General features: G+C 37.9%; 1 protein-coding gene across 1 annotated transcript in view; it reads left to right on the forward strand.

Moving 5' to 3' along the window:
* Positions 1-18935, forward strand: part of CTNNA3 (catenin alpha 3) — a 1791870-nt gene that overhangs the window by 374162 nt on the left and 1398773 nt on the right. Inside the window, exon 5 of the mRNA XM_068981838.1 lies at positions 16961-17224. Within this exon, the coding sequence (XP_068837939.1) occupies positions 16961-17224 (264 nt within the window). The remainder of the gene's footprint in view (positions 1-16960; positions 17225-18935) is intronic.

Raw genomic sequence — 18935 nt, forward strand, 5'->3', positions numbered from 1 at the left:
AGTGAATAGAAGTGAAAGAGGATATTCTTGTCTTATTTCTGATCACAGGCAGAAAGCATTTAGTCTTTTAAGCATTTAGATTAAGTATGATCTTCCTTGGGCTTCTCTCGTGGCTCAGATGGTAAAGAATCTGCCTCCACTGTGGGAGACCCGGGTTTGATCCCTGGTTGGGAAGATCCCCTGGAGGAGGGCATGGCAACCCACTCCAGTATTCTTGCCTGGAGAATGCCCATGGACAGAGGAGCCTGGTAGGCTACAGCCCATGGGGTCATAAAGAATGGGACACAACTGAGTGACTAAGCACACGCATGATCTCACTTACTGTCAGTTTTCCCCTTTATCAGGTTAAAGAATATCTTTGTCTTTTTTTGACTGAAACTGAATGTCTCTGAGTATTCATTCCTTACATACCCAATAGTGAATAAACATGGGAATGAAAATTCAATTTACATTTGGGTAGTAAGAGCTAGAGAACCTTATGGAACCAAGGGTGATGTACCGTCATGTTCCTTGTGCAGTATTCTTTTAAAAGAGGTGATATGATGAAACTGGGTCTTCCTAGTAAGGTCCTTTTTTTATACTTAATATTGAAAGGGTCCTTCTCTATTACCTCGTATTTTAGAGATCATATCTCATGTCTTTAACTGTCTCCTGAGTTTGGGTAATGCTCAGTATTTAGTGTGAACTATAGTTTTTCTAAATCATTTATGTGGCAATCCTTTATCCTGGGCTAGAATTGCCATTGCTATAACTTTAAAAGATAATTAGTGATGCTTAATATCAAAGACCGTCTTATGCTTCATTTGGGCTGCAGAGGTATTTGTGGTATAGTTAGTCATAACATCACCTTGATGGCAATACATAAACCAGGTGGTTCTTGCTGATTCTTGTGTGCTATATCAAATGCATTTTTGAATGGCTTATTTCTACATTAGAGGAAAACACCATCCTTCTAGGAGTTGTCCACATTCCAGCATTTTGCATCTGTTGTATTTATTATGGAAACAAGGCAAAAAGAGTATTTAGTCATCTGCTGATTCCATTTGGTGCTAAACACATACTTTTCTCCAGAGTGCAAGAATGCTAATTTATTTTATATACCAGGGTGGATTGCAGCCATTCCTAGAGATGTGAATATTTAAATTGGCAAAAACTAAACAGTGGATACTCAGCATATAGAAGATACATTCACACTATCTAGTTCTTAAGTAAGGCAAAATCTTTGTTAGCTAGGGATCTGGATTTTAAATATAACTTACCTTCTAATAGACAGGCATATACAATTGACCTTTCAACTACAGCCATAGCCATTATGTTTTAAGTTCAGAAGCTTTCTGTATGCATTCCAGAAAATATGAAATATGACATAAGTAAAACTCAGAAGCAAATCATAATACATATTATATAAATATAGGTAAACTTGTTTTGAATTCTGTCTCTGGAATAAGAGGGAAAAGGAAGCAGGAAGTTTTGTGCTATCTATTTTTGTGTCCTGTATCTGTCTTCCTAGTTATAACTACACAGTTTTCTGGTATTTTATTCTCATATGTGATAGGATAATTTTTGTATGTGTGAGATATTTCATAGTAATTGCAAAATTTTAATTTGAGTTGATGTTCATTCATTCATTAATGAGCATTTGGCAAATACCTTTCATAATCTCCCATGAAGCTTACATTCTATTGAATAAGACAGAAAGCAAACGTGATAAATAGTAATAATATAAAGTGTATTAGTGATAACTAGTAATATGAAGAAAATAAAGCAGAGAAGGAGTATGACATATTGAGAGTGAAATTGTTGAATTTTTTGATAGAGGGTGGAGGTCTTGCTTAAAAGTTGATTTTTGAGTAAAGACTCAAAAGACTCAAAAGTAGGAGAAGGAGCCAGTCACAGATCCAGAAGAGTGTGCCAGCAATGGGATAACTTAAGGTAGAGGTGTGATGTGCATGGAGTTTTAGAGAACCAGCAAGGAGGTCCATGTTGTTGGATCATAGTGAGCAAGGAGAGTAGTAAGGATGAGGTCAGAGAGATGTGTAGGATAGTTTGAGCAAAGCAGTGAGCTGATGACAAGCTAGGGGTGATAAGATGCTAAATTCTCAATAAATGAAAGTAAAAGTGATAGATTTTGCTGACGAGACAGATATGAGGTTTGAAAGAAACAGTGGTAAAGGCTGAAAAGGTTTTGGCCTGGACAACTGAAAGAATTGCCATTTCCTGAACTGGTGAATACGGGGAGTAGAGGGTTGAGGGGTATTATCAGGAGCTCAGGTTTTGATATGCTATGTTTGAGGAGCATACTAGAGAACCAACTGACGTTTATTTTTAATTATTATTAGTTTTAATTTTTTGGCCACGGCCCATGGCATTTGGGGTCTTAGTTCCCTAACCATGGATCAAATCCATGCCTCCTGCCCTGGGAGTATGGCATCTTAACCACTGGACCACAAGGGAAGTCTCAAGAACCAACTGACATTAAGTCAGCTTTTTTTACTCTCTTTTACCTGATAAATTTGAAATGCTCACCTGCCTCTCTGTGAAGAAGTTCTTAACCAGTCGTGTCTGACTCTTTGAAACCACATGAACTGTAGCCCGCCAGGCTCCTCTGTCCATGGGATTTCCCAGGCAAGAATACTGGAGTGGGTTGCCATTTTGTTCTCCAGGGGATCTTCCAAACCCTGGGACCAAACCCGAGTCTCCTGCATTGGCGGGTGGATTCTTTAATGCTGAGCCCTGCTTTTCTTTACATTTCCTGTAATAACTCTGATCTGTCCCACTAATTTTCTTCACCATTTAACATATATTATTTAACAATTTCCAGAGAGTGGAGGACTTCAGAGTGGGTGCTTATTTTTACTTTGTATTTATTTCCTTGTAGCTCTTAGTTCAGTTCTACTGTATACTTTGTTGACATCAACACCTAAGAATACTTAAAACTTAACAAGATTATTAACCTAAGTTATTTCTGTTTTCCTCAATCAAATAGATCTGATTATTGATTACTGTAGAGAGACTAACTTAACTTTCTAAAAACATGTTAAATATGGGACATCCTGCATGCATTCTGCTTAAGGTCTTGCTTCTTGCTAGAGAATGTAATTAGAAATTAGGTATTTTCAGAACAACCTGAGATACACAGCAATAAGCACTGAATGACACCCTTGCAAGTAAGTGCTAAAAACTGTCATCAGCAGCTAGGCCAGAACACGTGGAAGAATAGTTCATAGGGAAATCTAGCTAGCCTAATTGGGAACATAATTAAAGAAGAATATTTCCACTCTAGAATGAGTGTAACTTAGCTCTTTACAGTTGTGATTTCCTCTTCAGAATTAGAAATTTTATCTCATGGAGGAGTTAATTATTTTAAGACAGTAACCCTCAAAGTTTTCTGATGTCTTTAAAGTGGTGATAGATATTATTAATTAATTGGTCATTCTGTATACAAAGCCCAGGGAATGAAAGAATTAGGACAATATTTTGGCCCCATTAGGAACTCATAATTCAGTGAGAAACATAGATATGTCAATGAATAAACATAGCCAATGGTAATGGTTTAATACCAGTAATGCTGAAGAAGCTGAAGTTGAACGGTTCTATGGAGACCTACAAGACCTTTTAGAACTAACACCCAAAAAAGATGTCCTTTTCATTATAGGGGACTGGAATGCGAAGGTAGGAAGTCAAGAAACACCTGGAGTAACAGGCAAATTTGGCCTTGGAATACGGAATGAAGCAGGACAAATGCTAATAGAGTTTTGCCAAGAGAACGCACTGGTCATAGCAAACACCCTCTTCCAACAACACAAGAGAAGACTCTACACATGGACATCACCAGATGGTCAACACCAAAATCAGATTGATTATATTCTTCGCAGCCAAAGATGGAGAAGCACTATACAGTCAGCAAAAACAAGACCGGGAGCTGACTGTGGCTCAGATCATGAACTCCTTATTACCAAATTCAGACTGAAATTGAAAAAAGTAGGGAAAACCACTAGACCATTCAGGTATGACCTAAATCAAATCCCTTATGATTATACAGTGGAAGTGAGAAGTAGATTTAAGGGCCTAGATCTGATAGATAGAGTGCCTGATGAACTATGGACTGATGTTCGTGACATTGCACAGGAGACTGGGATCAAGACCATCCCTGTGGAAGAGATGCAAAAAAGCAAAGTGGCTGTCTCGGGAGGCCTTATATAGCTGTGAAAAGAAGAGAAGCAAAAAGCAAAGGAGAAAAGGAAAGATATAAGCATCTGAATGCAGAGTTCCAAAGAAGCAAGAAGAGATAAGAAAGCCTTCCTCAGCAAGCATGCAAAGAAATAGAGGAAAACAACAGAATGGGAAAGACTAGAAATCTCTTCAAGAAAATTAGAGATACCAAGGGAACATTTCATGCAAAGATGGGCTCAATAACAGACAGAAATGGTATGGACCTAACAGAAGCAGAAGATATTAAGAAGAGGTGGCAAGAATACACGGAAGTACCATACAAAAAGATCTTCATGACCAAGATAATCACGATGGTATGATCACTCACCTAGAGCCAGACATCCTGGAATGTGAAGTCAAGTGGGCCTTAGAAAGCATCACTACAAACAAAGCTAGTGGAGGTGATGGAATTCCAGTTGAGTTATTCCAAATCCTGAAAGATGATGCTGTCAAAGTGCTGCCTTCAATATGCCAGCAAATTTGGAAAACTCAGCAGTGGCCACAGGACTGGAAAAGGTCAGTTTTCATTCCAATCCCAGAGAAAGGCAATGCCAAAGAATGCTCAAACTACTGCAAAATTGCGCTCATCTCACATGCTAGTAAAGTAATACACAAAATTCTCCAAGCCAGGCTTCAGCAATACGTGAACTGTGAACTTGCAGATGTTCAAGGTGGTTTTAGAAAAGGCAGAGGAACCAGAGATCAAATTGCCAACATCCACTGGATCACGGAAAAGGCAAGCGTGTTCCAGAAAAACATCTATTTCTGCTTTATTGATTAGGCCAAAGCCTTTGACTGTGTGGATCACAATAACCTGTGGAAAATTCTGAAAGAGATGGGAGTACCAGACCACCTGACCTGCCTCTTGAGAAACCTGTATGCAGGTCAGGAAGCAACAGTTAGAACTGGACATGGAACAACAGACTGGTTCCAAATAGGAAACGGAGTATGTCAAGGCTGTATATTGTCACCCTGCTTATTTAACTTCTATGCAGAGACATTGTGAGAAACTCTGGGCTGGAAGAAACACAAGCTGAAATCAAGATTGCTGGGAGAAATATCAATCACCTCAGATATGCAGATGACACCACCCTTATGGCAGAAAGTGAAGAGGAGCTAAAAAGCCTCTTGATGAAAGTGAAAGAGGAGAGTGAAAAAGTTGGCTTAAAGCTCAACATTCAGAAAACTAAGATCATGGCATCTGGTCCCATCACTTCATGGGAAATAGATGGGGAAAGAGTGGAAACAATGTCAGACTTTATTTTTTTGAGCTCCAAAATCACTGCAGATGGTGATTGCAGCCATGAAATTAAAAGACGCTTACTCCTTGGAAGGAAAGTTATGACCAACCTAGATAGCATATTCAAAAGCAGAGACATTACTTTGCTGACAAAGGTCTGTCTAGTCAAGGCTATGGTTTTTCCAGTGGTCACGTATGGATGTGAGAGTTGGACTGTGAAGGAAGCTGAGTGCCAAAGAATTGATGCTTTTGAACTGTGGTGTTGGAGAAGACTCTTGAGAGTCCCTTGGACTGCAAGGAGATCCAACCAGTCCATACTGAAGGAGATCAGCCCTGGGTGTTTTTTTGGAAGGAATGATGCTAAAGCTGAAACTCCAGTACTTTGGCCACCTCATGCAAAGAGTTGACTCATTGGAAAAGACTCTGATGCTGGGAGGGATTGGGGGCAGGTGGAGAAGTGGATGACAGGACGAGATGGCTGGATGGCATCACTGACTCGATGGACGTGAGTCTGAGTGAACTCTGGGAGATGGTGATGGACAGGGAGGCCTGGTGTGCTGCGATTCATGGGGTCGGACACGACTGAGCGAATGAAGTGAACTGAACCGAATGGTTTAATAACTGCTAGATTAGTGCTGGAGAAGGCAATGGCAGCCCACTCCAGTATTCTTGCATGGAAAATCCCATGGGTGGATGAGCCTGGTAGGCTGCAGTCCATGGGGTCGCTAGGAGTCGGACATGACTGAGCGACTTCACTTTCACTTTTCACTTTCATGCATTGGAGAAGGAAATGGCAACCCATCCAATGTTCTTGCCTGGAGAATGCCAGGGATGGAGGAGCCTGGTGGGCTGCCATCTGTGGGGTCACACAGAGTCGGGCACGACTGAAGCCACTTAGCAGCAGCAGCAGCAGCATATTAGTGCGATGTAAGTAGTGTTGGCACATGTGAGTGTGTCTGCAGATGACAGAATGTGAGAATCCAAATTATCTTGAAGGATAAATGGACACACAGCAGGAGATATGAGGGGAGGCAGGGGCATAGTTCATGCAAAGGCACCTGTACAACCTCCTGTGATTCTATGTGGCTAGAGAAAAGGGTTCCTGTGAGAGAAGTGGTATAAAGTGAAGTTAGAGATGCTGGAGTCAGTTCATACCTGTCTATTATAAACAATATGAAATTTATTGTGGTTGAATTAAAAGCCATTAGAAAATTTCAAGTTGGGGTGTGAGAATCATATTTGAAGTTTAGAGAGATTCCTCTAATTGTGTCATAACAAAATATTGTATTAGCCAAAATGGTGTTTCTACTATTTCTGTGATTTTTTCTCTCCTTCCGGTATCACACTTCTTCCATTTTCTCCCTCATCATTTTTTCTCTAGACTACTGCTAGTAATGAGGATAAGAACAAAGGGTACTTACTGGAGAATTATCTGATAGGGAGAATGATAGATCTTACCTAATGATTGGAATGAGGGAATGGAAGAGTCAAGGATACTCCTTAAGTTTATTGTTAGAAAGTTGGTTATTGGGGCGCTTCAGTCTGAGAATGTTGAAGGAGAAATATATTTGGGAGTGTGCATAAGAAAAGCAATGGGTTCAGTTTTGGACATGTTTATTTTGAGATCCAACTTGAATTATTCTGCTGGAGCTCAGTAGAGAGGTCACTTCCTGCCAACCTAAAATTAGTATTCATTGTCATCTAAGAGGACAGAAGAGAAACATTTAAGGAGGGAATACGGCCAATAGTTTGCCATAGAGTTTGCCACAGAGAGAGGTCATATAAAAAAATTCTGGAAAATATTTCACATTAAATTAGGTAACCTCATGAATACCTTGGAAGGTAGGAATTATCATCCCCGCATTGTAGCTGAAGTACGGTTAGTTATGACAATCAAAATCTCCTGCTATTGGAATGTTTTTGTGTTGGAATTGTAACCTCAAAACTCATGCTGTTTTCATTATGAGACAGACTTCCTGCCTTGGAGTTGCTCAGTATTTGCCTCACCTCATGTTTGGTAAACTCCTCAGGCCCAGGGATATGTATTATCCGTCTTTCCAATCTCTTCCAAGGTCAGATACACGTATGGTGTAAATATAAACCATGGAGGCTGCATTCGTAAGGTTTACACAAGCATCTGTGCTAGAATTTTAGAGTAGAGGTCAGATATTTTGTTGTTGTTGTTGTTGTTTGTTTGGCCAATTGGATTTGAATGGTTTTTAAATGGGCTAGATACTCTCTAGTGTATGAGAGCTTCACCACCTTCCATTGACTGACATCTGGGCTATTCATGCTTCACACTTAAACTAAGCACCTGAGTTTATAGATTTAGCTTTGCAGTCATACCTTGTAGCAGGTGTTTCAGGCCTGCTGAATTAAACTAAAAAGCCAAACAGTTTTTTTTTTTTTTTTAACCTCTGGGAAAAGCAACCATTAAGCTATCGTTACTAAGTTGCTATGTTTAGAGTTTTTCCTTTATCAAAGATAGATTAAAAAGGTCAAGAAGATACTTTTACTCTTTCTTCAAATATGTTTTGGGCAAAATAAATAACCTTATCAATCACAGTTTAATTTATAGTGTTACAATTTTGGCCTGAGGTTTTCTTATCAGCCTTATTCTAAAACCGAGTTAAGGAATAAGTTTGTTATTTGAGTTGTATTTAGGTGTGACAATTATTTGTTAGGAAGTAATGCCTAAAATGTGTATTTTCTTTTGGGCCACTACAGTACCTACAGTCTGCCCTTAGACAGACTTTGTGAGAGATAATGAAGCTATGGACAATAACAAAAAATAAATTGTGTTGGGTAGAAAGAGCGTTAATATAGGAGCCATCCTGGATCTTACTCATAACTGGGCCATTAAATGAGAGAAAATAGTGTTTCCCTGTAGGAAGCGTTACAGCTATTTAATAAATGTTGGCTTTACTAGAAACAATCAGTAATACCACATTTCTTAATTTAAAAAATAATAGTACTTTTCATATCTTCTCAAGGTATTCTTTGTGAAAGAATAACTGGAAACATATTAAGCAGGATAAACCACTCTGTGAATGTAAAGTATTATTAACTAAGAACTTGCATCAATGTCCCCGGGCTTGGATCCCATTTATACTAAGTAACTCTATTCATTTTCTGATGTGCACCAGAATATTTGGAAAGCCATGATTTATTTCTCTCAAGTGAGTTACAGAAACTTATATAAGGAATTATAAAGATAATGATAATTATTGATCCTTGACTAGATATTAAAATTCAAGATAACTCTCAAAGGTACTAATTATCTATATGGGAAAAGTTTTCTGACTTGTGGATATTTGAATTTTTATTAGATTAAGTGATAAAGTATACACACAAATGGAAGGGAAGCATGAAGCACAGCAAGTGGATCTTATTGAAATAGCTCATTATGCTTTTCTGCTTATCCCTTTTACTATAATCATATGATAGATGACTTCAGATAGTATTTATTTTTAGATATAAATTTGAGACAAATAATAGATTAATGCATACTATATTTCTTTCAGATGATAGAAAATGAATGCAGTGTATTTCTGAACTTTATATATACATTTTCTTAACTGACACAATAGTCTGCATCAGAATTAAGTAATATTGCTTTCCTAGGAGGTTTCTTTGGAGTTTTAATATTCACTTTGGTGTATTTCAACTACTCAAGGTATGCATTAAGGCTCAGAGTACATACCTTGGGGATATTTCAATACGATCATTATATAGTTTCTCAGTTTTCTATTTGAATTTGAAGAATTCTTTTATTTTCTTCTTCATTGATTTTATTCTATTAACATGAAATAGAAAATGAGAAATAAGAATAGAAAATCAGTGAAGGTCTTTCTCTGCTGCTTAATAATATTTTGATTGTGAAATCTTCTGTTTTTTTAAGCTTTATTTTTTCCTCAGAACCTTGTTTTTATCTCTGCAGTCTGTTCTTATTTCACCATTTTATATCCCTCAGCTCAGTTAACGCTGAGTATCCACTTCCTAATTTATGTTGGGGAAAAACATTTAAATTAGCAGATGTTTGCACCATTTTGATTTCTAATAGAACATGAAGGTGCCCAGTCCAGTGAAGCAGTTAGTAGCCAGCATCTTGGCAGAAAGAAGATGGGATAAAAGCCAACCAAGAGTGGAATCCAAATAGCAAAGTACCCATTTGACTTTTCTGCTGTATATCTCTTAGTCTTAAGAAAACAAAACTGCTCTTTATGAGCTCCCATCCCTCTACCACCAGAGTGGTTGTGTCAGCTCCAGAAATTTCATTTAAACACCTGGAAAAGAAAAAATAATTTGCATGTAGTTCTGTTTTGTTGAGCAGGGTATCTGCTGAGCTATTCCACTTGGGCAGGGATGTAGCTTAGTAAGGAAGTTTTCTGATTCTTTGAAATGTGAGTTTGTTCAAGGGTATATGGAATCAATTGCTGTGAAAATCCTTTAGCTTTGCCCTTTCTGATGGCCAAGTTATAGGAACTTTCCCTTCTTATTTTTGAACCATTTAGATTTTTTTCTTTTTTAAATGGAAGTCCTTAAATGGGTAGATGATATTTACAAATGTATTTCATATCCAACTTTTTCATCCTTCCCATAATAGCATGGGAAATGTAACATAAGAGGTCTATATAGCTTTTTATACCAGTGAATATCTGCTTGGGTTTAGTTACACTTTTGTTTTGCATGAGTTTTGATATAAATTTTTAAAATTGAAGTATAATATGCATTCATGAAATATATAGCTTATATACATACAGGTCAATTAATTTTTCAAGCTAAACATACCACCTCCAAGGTAACAAGTACCCAGAGCAAGACACTGAAAATTGTCAGAATTCAAATGATCCGTTATGCCCCTTTCTAGTCTCTAATCACTCTGAAAGAATAAACACTATACTGATTTCTAAAATTATAGATTAGCTTTGCTGAGTTTGAACTTTATATAGACAGACTCAAATAATATTAATATGTCTCTTTTATATCTGGTATTTTCATTCCATATTTTATATTGTGGCATGTAACTGCGTTTTGTTCATTCTTATCACTTTGGGTTGCTCCTAATTTAGGTCTATATGAAGAGTATTTCTATGAACAATTTTATATGACTTTTAGTGAACATGAAAATATTTCCATAAATGTGTATCTTCTCCCAGGAGTGGAACAAAGTTGGCTTGTGGGAACGTACATATATATTAAACTTTACTAGACACTATCAGTTTTCCAAAGCAGTTGTATCAGTGATTTCACTAAAATTTGATGTAAAGATAAATATCATTTAATTGTACTCTTTAGCTTTTTGTAGAATTATCATGTGCAAGTTTGTCTAGACTCTCTTTCCATATATTTGTTTTCCCGAAATAATCATATCCCAAGTTTCTTACCCTTTCTGAGTATAACTTCCTCTTTCTTATTTCTTATTTTTCTATTTGTTTCTTCAAAAATGATTAAGATCCTTATATGTGCCATGTACTGCTAGATAATGGATTAAAAACTAACTAAGCTATGTATTTGCATTCAAGGGAAGTGTAATGAAGTGAGGGAGACAGCAATATGAATAGATGTATTTTTAATTGATTTCACTAGAATCTAAAATGCTTCTTCCTTGATCTGTTGTTTCTATATTTAGTAAAGAAGGTCCTCAACAACTTGTAAAGTTCATTTATAATTTCTGTACTGTTATACCCCATTCCAGCACTCTTACCTGGAAAATTCCATGGATGGAGGAACCTGGTGGGCTGCCGTCCATGGGGTCGCTAAGAGTCGGACATGACTGAACGACTTCACTTTCACGTATTGGAGAAGGAAATGGCAACCCACTCCAGTGTTCTTGCCTGGAGAATCTCAGGGACGGGGGAGCCTGGTGGACTGCTGTCTATGGGGTCACACAGAGTCGGACCCGACTGAAGTGACTTAGCTGCAGCAGCAGCAGCATACTGTTAAAAAATCATGGGTAATGATAACCCTGTATGCAAGACAGCAAAAGAGACACAGATGTATATAACAGTCTTTTGGACTCTGTGGGAGAGGGCGAGGGTGGGATGATTTGGGAGAATGGCATTGAAACACGTATAATATCATATACGAAATGAATCACCAGTCCAGGTTTGATGCATGATACTGGATGCTTGGGGCTGGTGCACTGAGATGACCCAGAGGGATGGTACGGGGAGGGAGGTGGGAGGGGGGTTCAGGATGGGGAACATGTGTATACCTGTGGCGGATTCATGTTGATGTATGCAAAACCAATACAATATTGTAAAGTAATTAACCTCCAATGAAGCAAACAGACCCTATATTTTTAGCTCCCTCATACAGAAGTCATACAGTCTTCCAAGTTGCTCTTTTTTAAAATTTTTAATTCTTTTTTTAGAATATAGTGACCATAATTATCCACAGTATTGGGGGCCCTAAACTCTAAGATATGGATGTGGTTTTGCTTGCTTCTTTGTTATTTTTGAGATTTCAATATCTTTTGGTGTCCTTTCTGTTAATTTACAATACATATTTAGCTTTGGGGGCTAGCACAGAAAACTTTCAGTTTTATATCTTCAAGAAACAACTTATGATTACTCCCAGGTTTTCCTTTTTGTAACATTTATCCTGGTGAAGGCCCTGTAACTTACACACACACATGACTTTAGCTCCCAGCTGTAAGCTACTGATTCGCAGATCTCTATTTTTTGTTCAGTTCTCAATCCATGTATAGTATATTTTTATTTGGATATTATGCTGGCATCTCACATTTGGCAGATAACACCTTACTCTTTCAAATGCATTATTCATCCCATATTCTCCATCTTAGTGAATGCATCCTGAGGTACACAATGGTTAAAATAATTTTCTAGATGCTTCTAGATCCCTCCATTCCTCTTCCCCATCTAAGTATCACAAAGTCTTACCATTTTTCCCTCATAAATATTTCTGGACCCATCCTACTGCAGGCTAGCAATAGTGTTCAGCATTTAGGCCCTTATTGTCTCTTGCTTGGATTATTGCCCGGTCTCCCCGACTGAAATTTCATTCTCTCTGGTCCCTAAATGGTCACTGCTAGAGCAATCTTTGAAGAACCCACATCTGAGCTTGTTGCACTCACAGTTCTTTAGCATGGCATCTGCTTGCCTTTCTAGAGAGATTCATCACCATTCTTGCTCAGCGTCCCTATACCTGTAGTGTTACTTGCAGAAGCATGCATGCTCCTGTTTTCTCCACACTGTTCACAGGAATAATTTTTACTCACTGTTTAAGAGCCATCTCCTCTGACAAATTTTCTTCAGTTCCCCTCAAGCTGAAGAAATTTCCTCTATGCTATCAGTAACTCTAGTTTAACTCCCATGTAATTTTTTTGTTTTCCCCTTCTGATCTGTAAGCTCTTTATCTTGCTTGCTTAACATTTAGCACACTGCCTGATATGTATGGGGCGGGGGGGGGGGGGGGGGCTCAACAATACTGTTGAATGAACAGTTGAATTAATTAACTGATAGCTTAGAGCCCTCCGTTTTTATACTTTATGATCTTTAAAATCCCTAAATATATTTTGTTCTCTTGCCAGGGTTAAAACTCATATGTTGCTTCTCTACCCACTTGCACAGACTTGTAAGATCTTCTTTTTAAGTCCCATCTGTGTATTTCTTCATCAGCTGGAAGCATTTAATGTCTCCTTAACTTGGAAATCTCATGTAAGCTTTTTCTTCTGGAGCATTAAAAAAGATATTAAATAAGTACCAGTCCTCAAGATGCAGTTCTTTACAGTTCTTTACAGTTCTTCATCCAGAGAAATCCCTAATTGACCCTACCATTTAATTCCTATTTTGACCTGGTTTTAAATTTAAGCATAAATAGACAACTTATGAACCTTTCATGTGATCGTTAAAACAAAAGAACTACAAGTTTTGTTTAGAAGTGTGACATTCATTAGCTGTCCTTTTATTTGTGTGCTTATTTACTACATTAAATTTATCCTTTGGGATGTCTTTTAGGAGAAATAACCTTGTCTTCTCAATTTTTCTTTCTTAAACTCTGTAACCTGCCTTCTTTTCCCACCTGCTGCCATAATATGATATTTTTGTTACATTCACTGAACCTTTCTCGCGAGCTTTGTTGGCTTGCTATTTAGGCTATCAGTGCTCATTAAGAATTCTATGGCAAAACCAATACAGTATTGTAAAGTAAAATAAAGTAAAATAAAAAAAATAAATTTCACAGAAAAACAATAAACAAATGAAAGTCTCAAAAAAAAAACAGGAATTCTGAAATTGCTTTGGGCAGAGATAACAAAGTATAGGCTCAAAAACTAAAATATATTACAATTTTTAAAACTTCAAAGTTCCTAGAGCATAAAGGTTAGCACAATTAACAGTTATATATATATATAGCTACTATCAGAGTAAAAGGAATAATGTTTTAACTTTATCTTTCTTTGTAATAATACATGTTCACCGACTTTCATCTTCCAGAAACTACCTAAACATTGACCTTGTCATTCTAAATAGAGAAGTATAATGTGTAGGTCATTTCAGAGGAAGTTATATAGTTATAGCTATACTGTAATATGCAGAGAATTTTCCTCAGTTCTTTCTGAATATTTATACATAGTGTCATTATTCCTTGGAGGAGTGTACATCCTTTTTAAACATTAAATTATTTTTCCTCAAAGTCACATTGAGATAAATGTAGATAAAGAATCCACCTGCAAATGTAGGAGAAGCAAGGGTTCAATCCCTGGGTTGGGAAGATTCCCTGGAGTAGGAAATGCAACCCACTCCAGTATTCTTGCAGAAAATTCCTTAGACAGAGGAACCGGGCAGACTACAGTTCTTGGGGTTGCAAATAACTGGACATGACTGAATGACTGAGCACACACACACACACACAGTTGTACAAAACTGTTGGGAATATGAAAATCACTAAGACTATTACAGAATTAAAACAGTGCCCCAAGTTTGGTAAGTTTTAGGAATAAAATATTTTTGAACTTTTTCTGTAATTCTCTACTACTTTACAAGCATATTCCATTTCTGTTATGCTACTTACTGAATCCCCTTACCGGGCTGGCAGGAGTACAGTTATCCTCATTTTTACAGATGGAAACACACACACTAAAATGTAGACTTGCCCAGCTTGGAGTACTAATGATGGAGCTGAAACTAGAACTCAGACCAGAAATCTAGAGGGGAAATCACAGCAAGTCAAGAAAGTCATGCAGTGTCTTTTCTGGGTAATTCATGAGTATGAACACTGAGTTGACAGCTACTTCTAACTGTCCTCCCCGCATCTTGTAACAAAGTTAATCTCTCTCAAAGCCCACCTGAAGTAGCAGACAGCCTTTATTTTCAGGAAGGAAGGAGCTGAAAGTATAGTAGTGCAGCCATTTATTAGCCTCAGGCAGCATTATTCAAAGGTAGCAGAGTCTTGTGAATTAGTCATGGGGTTTGCAATCAGAAGATTTAAGTTTACCTCTCAGTTCTTCTGCCAGCTTTTTAATCTCCTGATAATAAATACCTGTTTAGTTAAAATGGGGCTGCTAACACCAGCCTAGCTGCCTCAAGGGGTGTTGTGATGATCAGTGAGATACTATCCAGAAACACTTTATAAACTATAAGCCATTGTATAACACAAGTCCTCATCCTTGTATAATAGCAAGTGAGAGAAATCCTTTCCCTGCAAGAAGCTGTTAAGATCATGTCTTAGCAGTCAGACTGACTTGTGTTACAATGCAAGAAATGCTACATTTAGCTCAGTCAGTTGGCCCAGGGACCCATCCCATACCTAACTTTCTGAAAGATAAAATTTGGGGATATGTCAGATAAAAATTAAATATATCACTTATGATTTTTTCTACCCCTAATTTTGAGTTTCCAAACTTTTTAAAGGTATTGCTACATTTGAGGCAATAAATACAAATCACTGTGCAGCAAATCATGGAAAGTTAATGCGTAAGATCCTGGAGACATCACTCTTGCAGGAAGCCAGTTTTCTCATTTTTAAAAAGAGGAATAATATGTATCATGAGTTTTTATAAGTATTACATGAGATATTATGTGTGGAATGCATAAATTATTGTTCAGTTCACTTCAGTTAGTTTTCTTTAAAGTATGCTTTTTATTTATATTAATAATTTTAGATTTCTGGGAAAGTTGCAAAGATAATACAGAAATTTCTGATCTACTCTTCTGATTTCCTCCACTGTTAATGTCTTACATTTGCCACAATGAGCAAACATTGATACATTACTGTTAACTGAACTCTGGACTTTCTTTGGAATTCATTAATTTTTCCATTGATGTCTTCTTTCTGCTCCAGGATCTGATCCAGGGCTCTATGTTGCATTCAGTTGTCATGTCTCTCCAGCTTCCTCTGCTCTGTGATAGTTCATCAGTCAGTCCCTTTGTTTTCTGTGACCTTAATAAAGGAATACTGTTCAGATATCATGTAGGATTTTCCCCAGTCTGGTTTTGTTTGCTGTTGTTTTTTCATGATTAGATTGAGACTATGGGCTTTGGAGAGAATTCCGGGCAGGTGAAGTACTCATCTTGTCACAATATATCAAGAATCACCCGATATCCTTGTGACATCATTGATGATGTTAACGTTCATCTCTTGGCTAAGATAGTACTTGCCAGGGATTTTTCCTGTAGGTTTGAGCTGGTTTTGATCCACTATCACTTACATGAGACTTTCTCTTTCCTCTCCTCCCACTGTTTGAAATGCTTTTTATTTATATTTATTGCTAATGTCATCTCTCAGGAATTCTCTCCTCTGACCACCCAAGCTAAACCAGCTTCTCTTCTCGTCAGTTGCTGACACTCACTTTTGTGTTTTCTTGATAGAATTTGTCATTACCTGAGATTGTCTTATGTATTTGTTTACATAGTTCATCATTTGCTTTCGGTCCCCTTTCCCTCAAACAAGAATATAAGCCTCAGGGGAACAAGGTCCCTATAGGGTTGTTCCCTTCTGTGCACTTGACATCTGAGCACAAGGGCTAGCGTATACTAAATGCTCAATAACTATATGTTGAATAAATGTTGAAGAAAGAAATATCCAAGATTAATTTATTAGCAAGTATTTCTGAAAAAGAATGAAAGAGAGCTGAATGGTGGGAGGTTTAATTTAGCATTCTTAACTGGTTTAGTTTTAACAAAAACATTAAATGGAATCATCATGTGTGTGCAATAGGTAATCAGCATCCTTGGAACTGAAGGTCTCTTATAATTCAGTTAATAATGGGAATGCCGGAGTACTTTTCTGACATAACTATATGATTGACACACGTAAAAGTTAGTAATTGCACATCTGCACAATTGTGACCATTATTTGCTAATTGGCTCAGCTTTATAAAACTTTTAACAGATTCAAGAGTGTAGAAATAATTTATGCCCTTAAGTTTAACTTATGGTAATGACTTCCTAGGATCTATTATCTTTTTGTTTATATTGGCAGAAAAATGGAGCTTCTTTGTATAAATCTTTCTTCCATAACCTCTCTTTTCATTTCTCTCCTCAGGACCTAAAATCTCCAAATCAGAGGGATGAAATTGCAGGTGCCCGGGCCTCACTGAAGGAGAACTCCCCCATACTGCATTCAATTTGTTCAGCTTGTTTGGAACATTCTGATGTTGCATCCCTTAAAGCTAGCAAGGACACCGTTTGTGGAGAAATTCAGAATGCCCTCAATGTAATTTCAAATGCTTCGCAGGGCATCCAGAACATGTCAGCCCCACCAGAGCCTCAGGCAGCAACACTGGGCAGTGCTCTTGATGAGCTTGAGGTAAGTTGAGAGAAAATTAAAATGTGATTTGATATACCAGCAAGAAAATAATTAAATGTGTGTGTTTTAAGATGCTTGGGTTGAAGTTCAGAGTATGAGTAAATAGAAATCCTACTCAGTCTCAATCATTGTGTTTTCCAATGAGTTGATTAGCAGGTAGATATTCTACCAGTAAGAAGAAGGAAATGGCAACCCACTCCAATATTCTTGCCTAGAGAATCCTGTGGACCGAGGAGACTAGTGGGCTGCTGTCTCTGGGGTCACACAGAGTTGGACACGACTGAAGCGACTTAGCAGCAGCAGCAGCATTCTACCAGTGGGTTTCCTGGGTGGCTCAGTGGTAAAGAATCTGCCTGCAATGCAGGAGACATAGGTTCAATCCCTGGGTCGAGAAGATCCTCTGAAGTAGGAAATGCCAACCCATTCCAGTATTCTTGCTTGGGAAATTCCTTGGACAGAAGAGCCTGGAGGAGTACAGTCCACGGGGTTGCAAAAGAGGCGACATGACCGAGTGACTAAACAACAGCCGCATTCTATCAGTAGACTTCTGATGCCTTTACATCTCTTTCAAGGATGTCAATGAATTTAAATTGTGATTGTTAATTATATTGACATGACTTTATTTGACGTAGATCAGTTTATGAAATATAGAATTTATTCATTCCACGAGTACTTATTATTGAACTGTTCTTTCTGCTTGGGGTATAATTGAGCACTGCTCTCATGACCTCTTTACATTTTAGTCTGGACTAGGGTGGCTAGTGACTATTAGAGCTAAATTTTGTAAGAAGAGCCAGCTGGATTTGACAATTCAAATTATTTGTAGGGTGTGAGAGAAAGGGAAGAGTCATGGCTGGTGTTGCAGTTTAGATCCTCTAGAAGCACACACTAGACAGAGTCTGGGATACAAGGTGTTAGGAATTAACATCTATGAAGGAAGAGGAAGGGAGCAGGACTGAGTAGAGGAAGAAGTCTACCTGTGAGCTGGACCTCCAAAGTTGAACCAGTGAGCAGGGAGCTCTGATGGGCGTCTTAACCTCAAGTGTATCTTGTTGGGCAAAAATAGTCGGGCCTCTTTCAGTCGCTGGAGGCAGGTCACCCTGCCCTGGAAAGGGTTTGACCCGCAGACATGGGGAGTGGGGATAACCTCTCTGCAGGTGGGGCAGATCCTGAAGAAACTGACAGCCAGGAGCATTTGTTGGTCTTACTCTCCACAGCTAGGCAGCAAGTCCTACCTGGAAGGGAGACATGGGCAGTACATCTCTGTTCCTACCACAGATAATTACAAAGTTTTCGTTGTTGTTTGTTTACTTTTTGGCTTGAGCAATTGCATGGCTTTTTATCGACTATGATGGGGAAGAAATGGGTGAAGTCAGTTTTGAGAGGAAGATCAGCAACTTAGTTTTCAAAATGTTGAGCTATTTCTCAGACATTCCAGTATATGTCAAAGATCATTGGATATCCAAGTCAGATATGTACTTGTTTAATGGAAGACAATTCTATATAATGCTTAAAGATAAGGGTTCAGGAGACCAAATGCCTGGGTTCCTATCCCAGCTGTGGTGGTTGCTGCCCATGCAATCTTAAGTAAGCTATTTTATTCAACTCTTAATTTTCTAATTTTCTCACCTATAAATTGAAAATAATAATAATTGGACCTATATCTTAGTGTTGTCAGACTCAGTGAATAATAATGCATGTAAAAATGCTC

This window comes from Capricornis sumatraensis, chromosome 10 (assembly GCF_032405125.1).
Source record: "Capricornis sumatraensis isolate serow.1 chromosome 10, serow.2, whole genome shotgun sequence".
Taxonomy (NCBI): Eukaryota; Metazoa; Chordata; class Mammalia; order Artiodactyla; family Bovidae; genus Capricornis; species Capricornis sumatraensis.